General features: G+C 39.0%; 2 protein-coding genes and 1 long non-coding RNA gene across 3 annotated transcripts; 1 reads left to right on the top strand and 2 right to left on the bottom strand.

Annotated features, from left to right (window-relative positions):
* Window positions 1-70: 70 nt before the first annotated feature.
* LOC140792898 (pentatricopeptide repeat-containing protein At3g61360-like) lies at window positions 71-2,288 on the top strand. Its single transcript, XM_073144124.1, has one exon. The coding sequence runs from the start codon at window positions 1,034-1,036 to the stop codon at window positions 2,132-2,134; it is 1,101 nt and encodes a 366-aa protein (XP_073000225.1). The 5' UTR covers window positions 71-1,033; the 3' UTR covers window positions 2,135-2,288.
* A 5,588-nt stretch (window positions 2,289-7,876) lies between these two features.
* On the bottom strand, window positions 7,877-10,283 carry LOC140792899 (uncharacterized). The gene is made up of 2 exons (XR_012109841.1): window positions 10,211-10,283; window positions 7,877-8,578 (listed from the first exon to the last, which is right to left on the bottom strand). It is a non-coding gene; the product is annotated as an uncharacterized lncRNA (long non-coding RNA).
* An 8,900-nt stretch (window positions 10,284-19,183) lies between these two features.
* LOC140792896 (uncharacterized) lies at window positions 19,184-20,639 on the bottom strand. The gene has a single exon (XM_073144122.1). The coding sequence runs from the start codon at window positions 20,499-20,501 to the stop codon at window positions 19,293-19,295; it is 1,209 nt and encodes a 402-aa protein (XP_073000223.1). The 5' UTR covers window positions 20,502-20,639; the 3' UTR covers window positions 19,184-19,292.
* Window positions 20,640-21,627: the final 988 nt, after the last annotated feature.

The following is a 21,627-nucleotide window of genomic DNA, read 5'->3' as shown; positions in this document are numbered from 1 at the left end:
AGATAGGATTGTTATTTATGAAGGAAGACTACGAATTAGAAATGGGATGATTTAACTGAGACGGGCATTATTAGTATTTTGATAATACAGGATTAAGGGTTTATTTTGGTCAGCTCAACTAAATGTTCAACAGTTTATATAGAAGATAACAATTCAGCGCTTTTATTACATTGAAACCATTAAGCTATTCTGAGGTTCATTTATACAAGTGAACAAGGCCTTAGTCTCCACCTTCGACAGTAGTTTATCCCATTTTGGTCAAAAACTCTAAAATAAGCGTAAAAGGACAAGTTAAAACACCTTCAGTAGAAACCTCATCCTGGGACGAAAACAAAGCAAACATTATCTTTCTTAAGATCGAAAGATAGATTTTTTTTTTCTTTCACCATCTCGAGGCACAACTAATGAATAAAAGGTTGTTAATTATCCCTAGTTATTGCTTCTAATGAGCGCCTAATTAGTCTGGATCAAGCCCAATTCCCCGGCCCTATACCTCTCGCCTCTTCTCCCTCTTCTCCCTCTTCTCCCTCTTCCCAAATCCCCCCAAACCCTAACGCTAATTATCTCTTCTGCTCTCTCTCTGGAAGTAGACGGTGAAAGAGGGATTCAAGGCCATGTCCCACCGCAAGCGCCACCTCACCTCCTCCCCCGGCCGCCTCTCCCCCACCACCACAAGCGCCGCCCCTCCTCCGCCGGCGGCGACGAGGACGACCTCCGCCGCCGCCCCCTTCCGACTTTTCCCTCTTACCTCGACGATCCCGACCTCCCTCCTAAACCCCGCCTTCTCTGTTCCATCCTCGCCTCCTCCTCCTCCTCCCCCTCCTCTACCGTTGCCTCCCTCGATGACTCCGGCGTCGCCGTCTCCCCCTCCGACGTTGAGCTCGTCCTCCGCCTCTCCTACTCCCACCCCTTCCCCTCCCTCGCCTTCTTTCGCTGGTCCTCCTCCCGTCTCCTTCCCCCTCACACTCGCCACTCCCCTTACTCCTACAACCTCCTTGTCGACCTCCTCGGTAAAAACCAGCTTTTTGACCCCATGTGGGACGTTGTCAACTCCATGCGTGCCGAGGGTATCCTCTCCCTCGCCACATTCGCCTCCATCTTCTCCTCCCTCGCTGCAGCAGATCGCCCTGACGAGGCGGTATCTGCTTTCTTATCAATGCCGCTTCACGGCGTCCCCCGCGACACGCCGGCCTTGAATTCCCTTCTCTCCGCCCTCTGCCGCGCAGGGCGCACCACCGATGCACGAGGGGCGCTCCCGCGCGTGAGGTCCGAGGCTGGCGTTTCCCCTGACGCCGACTCGTTCGCTATACTTCTTGAAGGGTGCGAGAATGAGAGCGATTACCGTGCTGCCCGTCTGGTGTTCGATGAAATGGTCAAGACGGTTGGTTGGGATCCAGTGAACGTGCCGGCGTATGACTCATTCCTCACCACCCTCGTCCGCTCCAATCCCTCCGGTCTATCAGAGGCAATGAGGTTCTTTGAAATAATGCAGCATAATCGCTGCTTTCCAGGGATCAAGTTCTTCCGTGCAGCCCTCCAGGCGTATGTGGATACCCGGGATGCACGCGGGGCAGCGGGTCTATGGGAGGTGTTATCCAGGCAAGGCAGATGTCTTGCAGACACAAATATGTACAATTCCATGATTTCTTTGCACGGTTACCTTCAGCAGACCGATGCGGCCATCCGGTGCCTTGATGAGATGGTTCTCCATGGGGCATTCCCTGACTCTCAAACATACAATGTGTTGCTCCAGTTCTTGCTTAAGAGCAGGAAGCTGAGGGAGGCGGTTGCCATCTTTAATGAGATGGTGAAGAATGAATGCTGCCCGTCGCACAGTAACTGCGTGACAGCTGTCAGGATTTTCATTGATACAGGGGATTGGAAGATGGGGGTAAAGGTGTGGAAGTGTATGGTGGCCAACAACTTGCAGCCATTCGAGGAGAGTGGTAACATGTTAGTTGCAAAGTTACGTGACATGGATTTGCTCCCAGAGGCTTGTAAAATTGCGGAGGATATGATCGATAGGGGCATTAAGTTGAGCTCGTCCACATTGTCAAAGCTGAAGCATAGCTTGTTGAAAGTGGGTAAGGGAAGTATTCACGACCACCTCCTTAGGAAATGGAAATCTCATTAGGAACCAAATTTTGTAGTCTCTAATTGTATACATAGCCATGTTATGTATGTCCACTCATGCAGATTATAGGACTTTGAGATGTATTATTGTGAATTATTCTGTTTATTGCAGATCCATATTGAATACGACTTCAGTTAAAGTTACTTTTTGTCTACCATGGTAAACTTTACCTTACTCTTTTCCTTATTTATCTTTGTGTCCTATTATCTTCTTTAAGAAAACTTGCTTCTGTAAACCTGCATAATTAAGTGAAGAAAGCAAACAAAGTGCCATGTGAATTGCTTTGTTGTTTTCTCTTAGTGTGTGAAAGATCAGATTTTGCGACAAGCATAGGAGTTAGCATCACCGTATACATATTTTAGGACAAGAGATGAACATTATACATTTGGTTGGATGCTTGAGAAGAGGATACAGTAATGGTACTCAGGGAACACACACACACACACACACACACATATATATATGTACTGTAGGTATTTTATTATGTTTCTTTTGATTTATGTTCTAGTGAAAGTGTACTGTCCACTGGTGAGTTAAGAAATTAAAATTTGATACCTTGAGAAAAGTTGGTCTCAGTTTTTTGTAGTAAGGAAATTAAAGTTTAAGCTATTGATTGATTGGGTCTGGATTTTACTCCTGAAGCCAGAGGGTGAGCTTGGTACTGCAGGCTGACATTTTCATCTATCTGGCAGAAACTGCAGCTCCTAAGGAAATGGGAATTTATTGCTACAATGTATTACAGATAAAATTTCTTTGCAGATGATTGTCTTTCCAGAGTTCCTTGATTTGTTGCTAGGATTTCATCACGTCCATGAGATGACTATCTTATAACTGATAGTTATTAGTTAAATCTGAGACTTGCACTAGAAGCTTAAGATATGAATCCTCGGGGAGTTGGAAGGGCTACTGAGTGCTCTTGTCTTGGTAATTCAGTGACCAAAGATGAAGGGTAGTGGTAATATGAGTTTATAATGTGAAAGCCTAGTTTTGTGTTTCATTCTCTGGGATTTAAGTATAACAAAGATTTTTTTGCCTGCAAATGTTCCACTGCTACTCTCAAATCATTTTGAGCATGAGTTCTCTCTATCATGTAGTTGTGTGTGTTACTTAAGAGGTTGCTATATTTCTTTGGAGCTCCTGTAAGAAGTTTGAGACCAGGTGTCTACTATTATAGCGCGGTGCTGATAATCCTTCTCTATTTTCATCTTTATTATTCTACGCTGGAGAAAGGTGAAGGCAGTGAGCTGAACATCCATAATTGTTCGATAAAATTTCAACCATGATCTGCCTTCTCAAAAATTTCAGTAATTGTTCCAGTTACTATCTAAAATTGCCAGGTCAGTCTGTATCATTTTCAGTTTCTTGCATATCTTCTCTTGCAATTTATTTGATTCTCTCTAACACCAGGTTCTTCTGATCGGATACTATCAATGATCCCCTCGAACAACTTCAAGCATATATCTAATAGCAATCAGGTACCTATGTAGCCTATAGTTGTCTATTACAGAAAATGTAGTAGATTATCTCTTTAAGTTTGCATGCATCAGGATGCTTGATGATGACCTATTATTTTAACTAGATTCATATTGAAATTTCCCCTCTAATGTGTAGATTTATCTCTTCTTTAATCTTTATCCATTGTCCCTCTTAGATGACTGCTCAACCATCAGATTTTTCAGAAAAGCATGCTCATCTCCGATAGGAATTACATAGGCTTTCAGAGGTCTCACCATTGACTTGCGAAAGACATGCCTATAATTTGCCTTACATTTGGTTCGGTCTTTGACTTTATGCTTTCTGAAAGACATTTAATCTGGTCCAAGAACATTCACTGTGCCATTGCCCTCACTGTTGACTTTTTTTCTTTATCACTGGGACCTATATAGATGTATATAATGTGACAGTAATAGTAATATCAACTTCAAATTATCATGTAGATATGCACAACTCTTTTAGAAAGAAACGTGACCATCAATCCTCACTTGGAAAAGGATCTCTGGAGCGGTTTTGTCAAAATCAAAAGGGAGAAACCCAACCAACTCTCTCGTTTTTGTTTCCTCCCTTTATTCTTTGTTATCTTTCTAGTTCCTAGGAGATTTAAGCTGAGTAAATAGATAATTACTCAATCAAAGGCTGTCTACTCTTCATCCATATGTAGAATGTCAAATTTTAACAACTTACTGTTGGTCAGGTTGTCGATGCGATGATTCTTCTTTCACAATGGAGCGAAACTTGGAAGAAAGAAAGAAAGAAAGAAAGTGCACACAGATTATTCTTTTGTTTGAGGTACATCTCGAGGTACTTTCCCATAGACTTGTTCATAGACTTCTTATGTCTGATTAGCTTCAACAGAGCTTGGTCAACTAAAGTAGAGATGAACCTCATTAAAATTCAAAATTTGTTTTCTTTTTCTTTTAGCTTCATTGAGGAAAACCTCCATATATTTGCAAACAGAAACCTCTTATATATGCAAAATCATCTTTTCCTCATTCACGAAGAATATTGTCAGTATATTTGAACTTCTTGGATACAATTTCTTCACCCTCTTTTTTCCATCTTTATGAACAGCAAAAACAATTTATTCTATATTTTTATGAATAACATAAAGCTGATGATGGAAAAGAAGACGCCATATATAGTGTAATATATATTAGACAAGCAAAAGCTTGGAGTCTAACACCCTAACAAAAAAGAAAAGAAAATGATAATAGGAAAATATGCACGGGCGGATAGCTAGCATGCATGCATGATAAGATAGATTACATGGTAGGCTCAGTTACTGCCCTGGATACTACGACCGGCGGTGACGGGATCCTTCAGAAAGGACGGCAACGGGCTCCGTAACGGCGACCGCGGTGTGGGCACTTCGTCGAGCATCCTCCCGTCGGCGTCGTAGTATATCACCCCGGAGAAATCCAACGGCTGGCACTTTTCCCCCATGAGTATGCTCCTCCGCCACACGCCCTCCCCCATCTCCTCCGACTCCTCCTCGGCCACCCGCCGCTTCCGACCGCCGATCCATTTCCTCCCGCTGCTGAGGGAGGGGACGGCGAGCGAGCGGGAGGAGCCGGATCGGAGCCTCCGGGCCGCTCGCGATACGTGCTTGGAGCACGTGCTCACGAGGGAAGTCATGGTTTCGAGTATTCCGAGAGCCATGAGAGCCTTTGGGACCTTCTTTCTTTTGCCTCTTCACTATATATATATATATGGGTAGAAACATACAGAGAGAGAGACGAGTAGTTTGGACCGGGTATTCTTTTTTATATCTTTTACTATTTCTACTTTGACCTTTGCTTCTACGTTAATCTTAAAATTAACTCCACTTGCCTATTATTATTGTTATAATATATTTTTCTTAGGAAGAACTCGTAGGCAAAGAACTTCATTAATTTCAATACAAGGTTTATACACAAAGAGAGCAGGAGATAGGGCGAAAGCCCATGAACAAGCCTCACAATTTAGTAATCATCTTTAGCTTAGGAAAAAATATATTATAACAAGCTCATATGCAAAGGGAGATCATTCCTGATATCTAGCATACAAATGGAGAGGGTGATATTTTTCAACTTTTTATATTCTAGCATGACATCATTAATTGCCATAGTTTTCTACCAAGTGATTCTAATTTTTACCAAACTCTAGATACTTTTACTATTTTGTCATTCCGTTTTTTATCAATGTTCTAGGAGGTAAAACAAAGCCGACTTGAATAGTCCAAAATAAGAAGGGGTTAGAATAAAAAAAATTCTCTTTATTTTGTTTTAAAATGTTGGATAACTATGTGGTATTGTTTGGGTATTTTAATTGGTGTATGAAATTGCTTGAAAAGGTCATATAATTAGGCTTGACAAGAAAGGCTTATCTTGGGAAGCTGGTAGTAGATAAGCTTCCTTCTCTTCTAATGTTTGCGTATTGCACTACTACCTACATTTATTGTCCTATTTACTCTCCTCTCTTTTTTTCGGATACGTTAACAAATTAATCTGTAAAGTGATAAAAAAATTTGTTGAAATTTTGCAATAATATAGATTCATTTTATATGACCTAATAAAGTGCTCAGTTTATCATGAGTTCTTTCTATAAGATATAACTGCAGTACTACACAAACTTCATTGCTTGTGATCTAATAAAGATAGAGAACTTGTATGAGAAATAGCATGAATTAAATGGGAAAGGTTACAGGTGATGAATATTCTTTGTAACCTTCAAGCTACAAAATTTATTTGGTTCATATCCAATTTAGTTATAGTTATAGTTATAGTTATAGTTATACCTGATTTGTTGTTGGGTTAGATTTACCAGATAGATACAAGTACAATGTATGCACTAGAATTTTTTTTAATTATTTTGATTTGGATATTATAACTATGTCTAAGTATTCTATTTTAAATCCATTTTATATTCTTCTCCCTTGTGCATGAACTAAGTTTCAATGTGAAATTGACTAGGATACAAGTGGTTGGTCAAGTTCATAGGGCATTTATTATTATCAAAGTTGTGTCTATCTCTTGCCTCATTAGAGAGAGTTATCTCCAATCCATTTCATCCATAATCCTAGATAGGGTAAGTTTTTTTAAGATATCATCAAGAATCTTATTCGTCAACCTCTCAATCTTCTGAATTCATTTGGTAGGTCAACTTTAGATTGGGTTGGATTGGATTCCACTTACAACAAATCTCGATTCCTTTATTAGTGCCCAAGTCTAAAAAGTTGCCGAAAGGAAGGCCCACATCACTTGCTAATTGTTATCTTCTCACACTCAATTATTATTATTATTATTATTATTATTATTATTATTATTATTATTATTATTTAGATAGGTCATGAGCTCACAGACTAGTCATAGATTACAGAAAGAACTAATCCTCTCTGATATATAGATTAGATAATTATGTCAATGAACCATTTAAACTATATACATATAGCATTCTATTAAGAAATTCTAGACACCTCTTTTGGATGCCACCATTAGAAAATTGATGGCGTTTCTCGGTTGCTCACCTTATAATCAACACGAGGTTGAGTGGCCAACTTAGTGGGTGGAGCACTTAATGGGATTGCAATTACCAAAGAGTAGTGACATGCAACTACCCATATTTTGTATTGATGATCTTGGAAAATGAAAGCAATTGCAATTGCAGTGGCTTTTTTTCCTACTGGAAGAAGGATTTCTTGATCTTGAAACCATGTCAAACTGCTCTATTTTTACCTAGCTCTAGTCTGAATGATAAATCTTATCAAATTTGAGAGTTCTAATACTAGTCAAGAAATTAGGTTGGAGTGAACCAGTTTATAGTTTTACTGGACCAATTCAAATGATAAAGTCTTTCAAAGACATTTATAAGTGAAACAGACATCAGGAGGACCTTGTCCTGAAGCAGTTGGGGTCAACTCATTAGTTCTACATAAAAGTCAAATAAGGTTATTATACTATGAGCTACGTACCTTCTACTACAAGTCGTCTGCATTTTCCAGTGGCACATCAAAGAAAATAGGGAACTTCGTCGAAAACATCACATGAATTTGCTCTTAAAATGTCTCCAAAACACCTGATATTAGTCTCTTTTTAAACGGATTGTTGCCATTTTAGATGAATTAAATTAATATATATGCAAGATGAACTTAATATTCTTGAGTGAAATTAATATTGGAACTATCTTTTAAGATCAAATGAGGAGTATTTTAAATAGTATTTTTACTGTTGTTAAATGTATGGGTAACATTGTAGAATGGGAATGATAGAAACGAAAGTGTTAAGAAGTTCTAATAGGTATAACAATATTTCTAGTTGACATAATAGACAAGTATACAAAGTAAATACGTAGATATATACATAAAAAAAGTACGTATACACACATACATGGAAAATTATACAACCTTAAACGGGCCGAAGCCTGTTCACCTAATGGGCTTAGTTAAGGCCCATGAGCTTACTTCTGCATTCATACTTAGGAAGAGAAAAATACACTTAACTAACCTCTTCTTCTCATACACAGCCATCTCCGGCCACCACCACTTTCGCCGACTCCGGCAAACGGTTACCTTTAGAATCATACAAAATCTGGCCGGAGAAACGCAACGGCCGACACTTCTCGCCCATGATTATGGTCTTCTTCCACAGGGCTTCATCATCATCATCATCAACAGGATCGACTTCCTCCTCTGTTTTCCTCCAGGACATCATCTTGGCCACCACCATGGCCTTGTTTCCTATGCTGCTCAAGTTGGAGAGGAGCTTCTTTTCCTCCTGCGAGGGAGGAGAGGTTGCCATCTTGACCTTCTTGGAGTGCTTGTGGGTGGTGCAGAGGGAGATGACGATGCTGGCTATTGCACTCATGCTTGCAAGGAGGAGGAGAAGAGTTGTGATGGGTGATGATGACATGGTTGCCGTGATGTGTTTGTGAGAAGTACTGAGAGGTCTTATTGGAGTCTTAACAAGTAAACTGGATGCCAACCAGAGAGGAGAAGAATTTGGAGGGGTAAAATTGGAAATATTAGGATATGTTAAGTAGAATTACAAATATGTCATGGTTAGTGTGGTTCTTCTACATATATTGTTATTGCCAAGGGTCAAGGGACAAATATAATTTTTTTTATTAAGATAAATTCCAAAACTATACAGAAACCATTTGAATAATTATGTTCATGCGATCATTTGACTTCTTATGCAGGGGAATTCTCCTCAATTTTTTACATATAATTTATCTAAGTACAATATCTCGATTTGGGAAATGGCAACATCGTAATTTTCGAGTTCCATCGTGGGCAAAACCGACGTTAAGTCTCTGCACCGTGTTTAACCCTTCGAGTTGACGCAGCGACGGGATGACTTCGCCACTTCGGGATATTTTTCACTTCACACCTCCACTATTTTGTTTTTTTTTATAATTCCCTACTTGGGGTGCTTTCTATGTAATATTACATAAAGATAGGGTGCAAAACAAAATAAATCTCGGAAGTCGATCGATCACGGCCGTTGAGGGGATAATTAAAGTAATTGAGATGGTTAAGGAGTTGCTATAAGATTGGGTGAGAAGGAAGTGAAATGGAGATGCTTCAAAGCAAAGAAGCCAAGTGAAACAAATTAATGAGGACAAGATAATTAGGCCACAAATCTAAGTAATTATTGGCTTATATGTTTGTTAGAACCTTGTGGTTATACCTTTTTACTAACTTTTAGTTGAGTAAAAAATGTTTAACTTTCTAGCATGAGAATCATGACTTATAGTTATTATAGTTATGGTTGTTAGGGTTGGTGTCTGTAGCTATAGAATCACTATATATATACTTAATATCACATTATATTCTCAAAAGAGAGTGAATAATTTATCTTTTATATTATCTAAAGATAGAACAATATGCTCTCTTTAAATAGTTCAGGAGGCTGATTGTACGCTATGTAGAGTGACTGCAATATGATACTAAATATTTAATTTAACTTATAATTTGGAACTTAATGCTTTTAAAATGGGCTGAGAAATCCATAGTTTAATTGGGCCAATGGGGGAAATAATGGGCTTAGGCTGGTAATAGAATTGCTTTTGTGAAGATTTAGAGATATGAAAATTTTAATGACATGCAGATATAAAAAAGTTAACATCTAAGCGGGTTTGATTCCCCTGTCAGTATTGGAGTTGATATTTAGTAGATTTTCTACCGGAGCATTATATACATATTGTTTGAGCCTATTGTTAGGTTTTTTGAAAGTTTGGCTTATATATTCGGGAGGACTAATTCTTATAACTTATAAACTCGTAATGCATAAAGAAGAAGTGTTATTCCATTTGAAGGTCACAAGGGTAGTATTGTCAAGGCCACAAATACTAATTAGATGAAGATCATGTTAATCACTTATATAATCAGAGTTGCAAAATAACTCAAGATAGCATGAGGATGTCTATGTACATGTCTTCTTAAGCATTAGAAAATAGAAAGAAAAGAGGTATTTAACTAGCAAAAAAGATATTAACAATCATCTTAAAGTACAGTATTACTAAGGTTGATGTATTTGTATCTCAAAGATTGAGAAAGAAATCAAAGAAACACAAATATAATCAAAGGATAAAAATCAATACCATTGAAAATTTCCATATAGTGTAGTCAGTCATCTCTTTCTCTTCCTCTCTCTAGATTGATTGCATCCTCCATTTGTTCATGAGACACATGACTAGGAGGTCTTTTAAAAGAAGTATATTTGATCTTTTAAAAAGAGAATCTCATAAAGAATTAATGGTCCCATGTTCCAAAAGAAGGAATGAATGATAAGAAAGGATATACAGCACAAACACTTCAACAATATCAGAGTTCAAGGAAACAGGTATAGTTGGTGAAGTGCATGTTATCTTAGCCTTGACTGTCTTAATTACAATCCTTTTTTTTTTAATCATCTATCTTATCAACAATTTTTTAGATGATCGATTCCAGTTACGAACTTTTATCAGGATAATTCACTTGCTTATTTGATATGTTAAACTTTCATATGCAGTAATGCTGAATAATGAATCAGCTTCCATGTCTACTTCAAGAATCTATTAGCTTTAACAAGTCCCTATTGCTGTGATGGATCACTTCAGAAGAATATACTAACTTTAATTAAGGTTGTCATCTTTACTTAATTGATGAATGAATGGTGTTGTTAATTAATCCCCATGATCTGAAGTCCTACTGATGTCATGTTCTCTAGTCAACTTGAAGCCCTTCTGCAATTATTTTACAGATTCCATTTGAGCCGTAATCGCAAGCATTGAAACGTAAAAATTACTACTTTGTGCTGCAAGTATAAGATTAGCAGAACATCATGTAGAGAACTGATAATTTTAAACTTCTTTACTAGATTTTAGATTCAAAGTTGATAGAATTCAAGTTGCAAAATTATGCTTAAGACTGCAATTCTGTCTCATTTTGACTCTGGACAAGATCACTTCAAACTACCATCCTTGTGAATGTTATTGTTGTTAATAATATTTACACTCCTGCTCAATTCTGCTAATAAAAGGATGTGTGCAACTAATTGCATAAAAACAATATAATTTAAGATTCATAAATCTATAAAATTCACTGAATTATTGGAAGAAACATCCATGTCCTTTTTTTTAATTTCTATTTTTCTAATCCTGAAGAAGATAAGGATTAAGGGATGAGCAAAAGATGCTTCTGAATTGGATGAGTTTGGTGCTCACTTGCTTGCCAGCTTTCTCAATCAACAACCAGTGCATATTTGGATTCCAATTCCCCTCTCCCTTCAACCCCACCATCTCTGCCATATATATATATATATATATATATATATATACATTTGTTCAATTTTAATCCTCCATGCCTAACAATATCATCAGGATGGTGGTGTGTCTCCATCCTTAGGCACTCTCTCTTATGCCATTCATCCAACAAAGCTCCAAAGTAATCAAACCTTTTCCTCCAAACTTTAGTGCTTCCCACTTGCTCATGCTTAGATTTGCTAGCTATTACTGGCCATTCTAACCTAACTAAATTGTAACTTGATTAACCCTCTTATTCAACTTTGCGTTAATTAAATCAATTGTTATAGCCCAGTGATTGAGTCCTGCTAACCAATGACAAAAATAAATATTGAGGTTGATATTAAAAGTAACCTCTTTGTTTAGCTTACGGGCTCATAAATATTAAAAAATATCAAAAAAAAACTTAAAAAGATAAAAGTGAGTTCCATAGGAGGGGATTAAGATAGTCAAGGAGTAAAGGTCAATCAGGTAATATTTTATCATAAGATCATGATTAAATGGAAGAAACATTTTAATAGCTAATAGGTAGGTTAAGACCCACCTATCATGGGAGATGACGACACACGTCCAAAGGACCATCTCATCACCATCAGTAGAATAACGGACGGACGGTGTTGTTGCCAGGTCAACATCATCGGCAGCCTTCCGATCTCCATCGGATGGTTCACAATCTCCCATTGTTTCCATGTGTCATATTGTTATGGCCATACACACCATCATCATCATCATCTTATCATGCTCATGTGGTGGATGTGTGTGGAACTATGTATATACATGGGGATGCTAATTATATAGTATTTGAGGAGCATGGGCCCCATGACAAAAATTAGTGCAATCCCACATGCATATCACTTTCATATGCAAACTAATCTAAATAAGAGAGAGAGAGATTTAAAAGGAGGAGGCTTTAAACTCACGTTACACTTATTAGCTCTACTCCATGCACTCAAAGAGAGAGAGAGAGAGAGAGAGAGAGAGAGAGAGAAATTAGGAGAGAAGAGGAAGAAGACCTTTTGGAGCAAGTTATATTGAGAGTGAATCCAAAGGAGCAAATCTTTGGTAACTTGGTTTGCACGAAAATGGTACGACTCCTCTCGCCGTTCCTCGTCGCCGTGACGGTGGCGGTCGTTCTGGGGCATGCCGTGTCACGGCCGACGAGGGAGCTGGACACCAACTGCCTCTGCTTCCCCTGCGGCAATCCTTGTATTATTCCCAGTCCGCCGCCACCGGACATGACGTATCCGCCGCCTCCGGACATGACGTATCCGCCGCCTCCGGACATGTATCCGCCGGAGTGGTCGTATCCGCCGCCGCCGCTGCCGCCGTACCCTTCGACTCCGTCGACGCCGTACTGCCCGCCGACGCTGATGCCGCCGTGGGGGCCGTGGCAGACGCCGCCGCCGTTGCCGTGGTGGGCGCCGCCGGCTATGTTATACCCGCAGGATCCCATGTACCATCCGTCGGCCGGTTGCCGGAGGTACTTGGGGTGGCTGCCGGCCATAATTGGCGGTGGTCTCTTGGCCTTGTGGTGGTGATCATAGGGAGGTATTTATTAGTATATGTGTTGCATATTTGAAATAATTCTCATTAGCTTTGTAATATGTTGGTATTAAGTTTTCCCTCTGTTCTAATATTCTGTTGATATCCATGAGATGTCTCTCAAATTACGAGCCATCTTTGTCTCTAACTCAACATCTTTACTCCTTATGTGTTATTATGTCTGTCATTAGTAATAAAAAAACTAGATTTTTCTCATTGCTCTTTCTTCTTGTTTGATTAGCTAGAGATAGCAATCCCCCTGTTAATTTCATTGATAATTAGGTGTAGTAATTAGTATTTTAGGAAGAAGATAGAAAGGTACTTTTCTCATTAAGAAAAAGAAAGATAATTTATATTGCACTGTTAATTGTGCTTTTCACTCTGTAACTATCATCACTTTCTCCATCCTTCTCCCTTTTTTTGGTGTCAATGTTGATGGTGATATATTAATTAAAGTTGACAGAAAGATAAGCCAACAAGGAAATGGTTTTATAGTTAGGCATGTCCAGCTGTTAATTTGTTTGCTTAATCTATTTTAAAGATCTCTAATTGGAGGAGGCTTCTTTTACTTTGTTTATTTTATTGGATTAGTTAAGATGAGATGTGAAATGGTAAACACTTTCACTCACTTCTATTTTTCTGTTCTTTTGAAATCATATGAATCAAATTCTTTCATTGAATTAAACAGAAGAAGAAAATTATTCTTTTTGCCAAGTTGAGATTATGCACCATGAGATGTGATTTCTCCACCATATCTCACTCCACCCTTAAAAGTTGACCTTAAAAGATGCCTTTCTGGAAGAGTGTGAAGAATGGCACTACTGGGGAATGGGAAGGATAGGTCACAACTTGGAAAGGTTGGATCTTGGGAAGAAGCTGGAACTGATGAGGAAACTGAGAACATATCAAGTTACATTTGAAAGAATTCTAATGCCATTCCACATGAATTGAAAATTTTTCTGCATTGGAAAGTGTCTAAAAACTCATCTAGGAGTCTGTTTAGTTCATGAAAAAGTAGAGAAAGTTATGCTTTTATCCACTCCTTATCAGCCAAAATACATCCTTAAAAGAATAAAATTAAGAATCCATGTCTTGTTGTTCTTCTATTATAGATTATTCTTGAATAAGAAGCAGATAAGACTCCTTATGCCAGAAGGCATACATTCCCAATCCCTCCATCTTTCTAGAGTAATAAACAACAAAAATAAACAATTTTCAATTCCTTAAAGATGAATGAGCTAACAGTGAAAAGTACATATCTTCTTCCATCAAGAGTTAAAATAGAAGGAAAAATCCAATGCCATATACAAGTTCATAATTGATGGCCGGCATGATAGGTAGCATTTATGGAGTATAGAAGACTAGAAATTAGAAGAATTATTTCTTTCCAATCTAAAGTGGCGTGAGGAATCTTCCATTCTATTCACACACTTTTGACTCCTCGTCATCTTTCTAAGAAGATCAAACGTCAATAAACAACAACGGACCAAAAGACAAACACCAATCGCCACGTTTAAAGAATATTACCTGCCCTCTTTGTTTTTGTTCTCTTGCTGTAACCTCTTTAACCTTGATCCATCATCTCTTAGATGTAATAAGTAACTCGGAAGCTTCCACTGTTCCAAAAAGTCCAATCTAACTTTTCTTGGGATAATTGAGTTTGATGGAGGTCATACTTAGATATCCTAAACCTAATCTTTAGTGAAACTTGGCTGCCATATGTTTATCTAAAGGCTAAATTATATTTTTCACCATCTGGACTATGACTCAGTATTGTATTGTATGATTAATAAAGCACACAATTTACCTCTTAAATTGTTTTAAATTAAAATAGAGACTTGTGAAAGAACTTACGAGAGGAGAACTAATAACTTAAATGATCACATGAATCACAAGCATTCAACAGCTATGATCATATCGTTATTGTCGATGCATATTCGACGACGATCCCATTGAATCCTATCCTCACTGTCGGTGTTAGTTATTACCTTTTAGAAGTAATTAGCGATAAACTTATCGGTCATAGTTTAACGGGTAAAAATATAATTTAGGGAAGAATGTCTATCCATCCATAATTAAGATGTACACATGACTACATTGTGATCAGGAAATACAAGTGCAACCAACATGTCCAAAGGACAAGTCAAAGAAATCTTGATAGAAACTTTGTTTTCCACCAAGAGCCAAACCAAGTTTGGTAGCCTATCAATAAGGACCACACCCCCTGAGAGCACCCCCCCAATCTGTAGTCATTAATGTATACTAGTATCTTGATTACCCTAAATCAGGGATTAGTATTAGTCTCTCGTTATAGTCATTACTCTGTTTCCTACTTTAAGACAGCCAGAGAAAAATCATGGAGTGTTACCATAGATACATACACACATGATTGTTAATTTTTATGGTCATAGGAAGGGACTACTACTACTACTACTCCTCATGCATTCAACTAAAGAGAATTTATTCCACTCGCTTGCATTACAAGAGAAAACGCACAACCACCCCTCCAATTATTAGAGACTTCTAGTCTACCCCACGTTGCATTCCTCTCCCTTTCCATTCCCTACTATTACTAAAACACATCTCTACGTCCAACCCTTCTCACTTCCAATTGTCTCCCTACCCTTCTTTCCATCCACAATGGCATCTAACACCACCGTCTTCTTCCTCCTCTTACTCTTGACTCTTCTGAGTGGATCTCAAATGTCGCTCTCATGGGACAATTCTTCTCCCGAGTGCCCCTACCCGTGCCTCCCGCCGCCGACTTCGGTGGCAGATTGCCCTCCCCCGCCGTCGCTGCCGACTCCAACTACACCGACGTACGGCTACCCGCCTCCGCCACCGGGCACGCCGTCGTATTGGAACTACCCACCACCACCAGCAGCACCACAGGGGTATGTTCCATACTACCCTCCTCCTAATGCCTTCGCTGCTCCTCCCCCTCCTAATCCAATTCTGCCTTGGTACCCCTGGTACTACAAGACGCCGCCGTCGGCGGCTTCCGATGTTCGTCTCCCGGACGGCGGCCTTCGTCAAGCCCTGGCAGTTTCAATCTTGTCTTTGATAGTTTTGTTCCTATTTTAGCATGCATTGTTCTTGTTTCATGAGAGGAATGTAGTCCCTGCGGTTTACTTTGTATGAGATTCTTATGATAGCAAAGCAAATGAATGGAAACGAAGGTGGTCGGTAGTGGGGGAAAAGCTCAACAAAAGATTGAAATAGAGGGAAGGTGGACACTTTTCCTCTTATTCCTCTACACATAAAGGCCCTTTAACAAAATCTTTATATTAGATAAAGTTTTCATTTTTTTTTTCTCTTGGGCTCATCGAAAATGATACGGTTGCTTAATGCGTACGTTGGATCTCATCAAATAATAATAATAATAATAATAATAGAAGAAGGGTACAAAGGAATAGAGATGGATTGCTTGGGATCAAGGAATGTGTCTCTCTATCTTCCCACCATGCACATCTTACCATAAATTGTTCATGGGCACATTAGAGATTAGCACGCATTTCCACGGATTAGCTGTAATTGTAGTACTAAACTGTTAGCAGTCAAAAGATAAATAAATTATATGTCAATGTCATATGAAAGCTATTTAATGTAGATATATGGTCTTGAGTACCTTGTCAATGTGATGTGCATATTTCATAGCATGGCAAAGCAAGAGCTCTCAAGAATCTTGCAATTAAGGTGTTTGTGGATCGTAGAACTTCCTGACAGTCCAAAATAGCCGAAGAATTAACAGCAAAGAAGAAAATTTTAACACCATACAATTTTTTTGTTTGTTTTTTTTTTTTTTGCATTTTAACATTTTGGGTTACATTTAAAATTTGTCCAGTTTGAGCCCTGCAATTCCACTTCATTCACAAAACTATAGTACCAGGAATTAAAACTAGCCAAATAGCAACTAATATAATAAAATCAACATTCCATTTGGTTCAGCTATATAATTTTTAAATCCTCAATTCACCATCAACATCAAGGAGTGATTAATAGGTTTAGGTTACTCTAGAATACAAATTTAACTAAGAGGATGGGAGTCTGGTCATCAAACTGATTATTAGACATCAAAGTCATGGGTTTTATTTCTCTGTATTACTCAAAGCAAGTGAGACCCACTAGTCTCCTGAGGTCTAATTCTCATTACGAAGAAGAATCTGCCTATTAAGTGAAGTGAGGCCCACTAAATTACGCATAATGGTGCAAGTTTCAGACAAACCTCCTCCTGTTTCCTCTGATAGTGATTTGTTAATGAACAGTTTTGGTAGGTGCAGCATCAGCATCATGGGCATCGAGTCATGCTGATCAAAGTTGCAGACATTGAAGAAACTCGCTTATCAGCTAGCAATGATTTGGACTGCCAGGAAATCAACTTGACATGCCATTTCAACAACCTGCAACAACACTAGAATCCACAAATTATTTTGCTATAAGATCATTCTATTGAAAAAGAATTTCTTTCCAAATGTTGGGACCAGAAAGGAAAGATACACTCAGACTTGCCCAGTAATTAGATGATATTTCAGTGACTCAGACTAAGTGGCTCATTAGTTCAAGATATTCTGTTACTACATATAGTTCATTGATTTGACAAAGTAAGTGAGCTTATTTTCGTCACAATACGGTCATAATCAATACGTAGATATACATGCAGAAGTATGCAAACTTCAACTGTTCAACATAGTAAAGTTTTCTTCATTTGTAACAGATCACTTTCAACAACTCAAATCAATACAAATTAAACAGAAAGGAGGCACTCAGACTTGCCCAGTAATTAGATGACATCTTGAGCACAGACCATGGCCTATTAATTCAAGATATTCTGTTACTAATATGATTCACTGATTTGACAAACTATGTAAGTGAATTTTCTTCACGTCTCAGTGTCAAGATACGGTCACAATCACTGTGACGCATATATATATATATACACACACATGTAGAAGTTTTGCAAACTTCAACTGTTCAACATAGTAAAATTTTCTTTCAGCAAATTCAAAATAACACAAATGAAACAACAGTGAAGAATAAGGTTTACTTTTGGTTTGCTTGGCACCTTATTTACATGCCCACCGTTGGAAGATAAAGCTTACTATGCTTGAAAACATGACGTTTAATAGTTCAACAGCATAGTGTTCATGAAAATATCTATAGAACAATAATGATGATACTAACATCTTATGTCATATATAATAATTTGCATAACAGAGACAATGTAAAAGGAAGAGGGCCAAAATCAACATGTTTAGTAACTTAAAACAGTAATATATGTCATTGGCACTTGATGAGCCTCCAAATAATGCGCAAAAAAAAGAAGAAAAAAAAAACACATTCCACATTGAGAGGTCTCGATCCTCTTCGGTTGTAGGGGAGGTCCACTGCCCCTCCAATGGCAACTTTCGTGACACCAATTGTGGGAGCAATAGCCAATGGGCAGGCTATTGAATGAACACTGGATCTTCACATCACTATGAAGGATCTGAATCCCACCTTCAGTGAGGATTACACATTCATCAGAACCTGAATTTCCAAGATTAAACTGACAGAAAGACTTCTGTTGGCCAACATGAAGTCTCATTAGCTTAGGATGCCAACGATGCTCTAGATGAATATTTCAGCATTAACCAGAAATTTAAATGGTTTTCCCTAAATAAGCACATTAAAAAGTTGTTATAAGGGTGCAAAATGATTTTCCTCAATAGCATAAGTATGAACCATCTAATGTTTTACTGTCAAAAGTTAGGATTTGGGTTATAGGTGCCATTAAGTGTCTACACTGCACTAGCGCAATGAAACCGAGAAGAAGCACTAAGGAAACATTTACTTATGAAAAAGAAAAGCATATCAGTAAATCCACTTTTCATTGTTAAATGTAAAAAAGTAAACATTTCATCTGATAGTCATATAATGACAAGAAACTAGGTGGCTATATAAATGAATTTTAGCAAGTTGCTGAAATAAATGAAATACTAGCTGACAAATTTAAGTTTTTACCACCACCTCCTAGTGCATCAAGATAACTGAAAAAGATCTCAACACATAAAGCTCAATATAAGCAACTAGAACAAGATAATTTTAACTGATATTTCTCAGTAATTTATGCCCTTCAAAAATGAAAAAGTAAAAAAAAAAGATCTTCTTCGAGAGGAGATTCGTTTTCACCTTCTTCTGCTCAGCAAAGTGAGATACCACACAACAGATATATGAGAAAAAGAAAATAATACCCAGAGAAGAAGTATATCATTTCATCCAAAAAAACAATTCCTTCCGATGCAAATAACAAACTACAAGATCCAGTGTTTGACAGTACTTTTGATCTACTTCAATATAGAAATTCTGAGACAAACTCATCCTACACACCTCCTTTCCTACTCGCTTCTGTTTGCAAGTGCTTGATAACTTCATTCACTGGACAACACAAATCCACTTCCGATGCCAAGGAGCTAACAACTTTCTCAGCCGCTTTCACCTCCTTGTGGAACTCTGAGTTCAAAACCAAATAAGAGAAATGCTCATCCAACACCAACCCCAATGCCCTAACGACCGATTCAAGAGAAGGAACACTCTCGCATTCCCTCAAACCCAGCACAGACCCTGCCGAAGGGCAAGGCCTTGCTTCCGGGAATTCCTCATACTTCTCCAACCACTTGATGAAGTACCTAATCAACCCCAAAACCTCAGATCCATCGAGCCTTGAAACTGCTGATGACAGCACAAGACCGTCCACATTCGAGGATCCAAACAAGTAATGCAAGCATAGCTCGGACGACGAGAACCCATCATGGGCCATCATCATAAGAACCGAAGCTTCTCTAGCCAAGACCGAAACTTTCTTCGGCAAACCACTCTGCGTAGCCTTCTCAACTGTTAAAAGAGCTTGATTTCCCCATTTCTTCCTCACCTCAACCATACTCCCATAACAATCATCCAAGGGAGACAAGAAATACTTGAGAAGCGCAAGCATCTCATCAGAACGGAGATCCGAAATATGCTTCGCAAAGAGACAGAGCAGCTCCGATTGCTTCTTCTCCACAAGCTTATCAACTAAATTAACCGATCTAAGATGCCCAACGAGGCGATTAACAATTAAGGTTTCTAAAATTTGCCACAGCCCAAGAACGACGCAACCTTCCGCGATCAACCCGGCGATCTCCCGGCCGATCAAAAACCCTAACTTTTCGATCCCAAGACACGCAAAATCGACATCCGACATCCCCGGATTCAAAGAAAAGCGGATCTTTTCCGCGTTGCTTCGTAGAAACGTGTTGAGTAGAGCCAAAAAGTCGGCCTTTTTAAGGGATCTAGGGTTCTTGAGCTTGGGGGTCAGGGTTTCGGCGAGGCGGGTTGCGGATTGGATGACATCGGTGTCGAACGGGGAGATTTGCCACCCGGAGACGCGGTTGAGGAGGAGAGAGATCGGGGAAGGGGGTTCGGTGGTGGGTTTGAGGTGGGGGATGATGTCGTCCGGGTTGAGGACGATGGGGCAGTTGTTGTCGGACTGGGGAGAAGAGATGAGGTGGTTGTCGCCGGCGACGCGGATGATGGATTCGAGGAGCGTCATGGGGGAGAGGGAAGGAAAGGAGAGCGTGGAGTGTGAGAGGGGGGGGGGGGGGCTAATTTTTCCGGCTAGGGTTTTAGGATTTTGGCTCACGTGGATGGCACGTGGTTAAACGAAGAAGACGAACCTTAAAATTTGAAACCGTATCTCTTGATTTGACATTATATTAACTCACTAATTATTATAAAAACTTAAACTATAAAAAAATAAAAAAATTATATTTAATATTTAATAAGATCAACCAAGCTGTCCTATACTTTTTTTTTTTTTTTGGTGCTAAAGAATAATTCCATTACTAATCAAAACGAAAAACATTAGGCATCAATAAAAAAGATACAGGGTGTATCCCTACTTAGGAACTCAAAAGGACTAACAAAGCCCCAATAGAAGAGAAACTCTGGGCTTTCCCTAACTTGGCCAGTCAATACGTCGTATGAGTGCTGGGCCTACGGCAGGAAAAAGAAAAGAAGAAATAAAAGTAAATAAGGAAGTAAAGACTTTGGATGTAAGAGAAGACGTGTTCGCACTTTGATGTTGATGAGAATCTCATAACCAAACTCGACGGTCAAGGAGTCCAGGTGATGATGGTTCGCAGGCTTAATTTAAGACAAGGCAAACAGCACCGCTCATCAAACCAATCACCCTGGCCCCAATGAGCCTTATGCTTTAATGAAATAGCAAAGGTGTTGTTCTAACTTAGGGCCAGAGTTCCTCTGCCCTCCAGCAATGGATTAGAAAGGGCAGGAAGAAGCATTCCGAGCTAGGGAGATATTGTGGAGGTAGGCATTGGTGGTGGGGAGCTGCACCTACATCAATTGATAGTCCAAACACGCTTACTACTGGTAGGGATATGAGGTAACCAGATAGAGAGAATGCATTTAGTGAGACTTTCGCCGAAGCTAGCCCTGATCCTACTAACTGGCAAAGGTAGGATTAAAGGGCAAGGGAATGTCAAAGATCCAAAGGCCCCCAAGCATTCCAAGGCCCAGCCAACCAATATTTGTATATCCATAGCCTGAAGGCCAGATAGAGAAGTCCAAGCCTCCCTCAAGCATTGAAACCTTCGACCACTCCTCTCAAAAGTGTCGAGAGAAAAGGAGCAGCCTTTTCAACACAATCAATGACAGAG

This window comes from Typha latifolia, chromosome 7, assembly GCF_019914945.1.
Source record: "Typha latifolia isolate L0001 chromosome 7, TyphaL0001v2, whole genome shotgun sequence".
NCBI classification, from domain to species: Eukaryota; Viridiplantae; Streptophyta; class Magnoliopsida; order Poales; family Typhaceae; genus Typha; species Typha latifolia.
The sequence above is the reverse complement of the archived record's forward strand: the minus strand, read 5'-3'. Positions and strand labels throughout refer to the sequence as shown.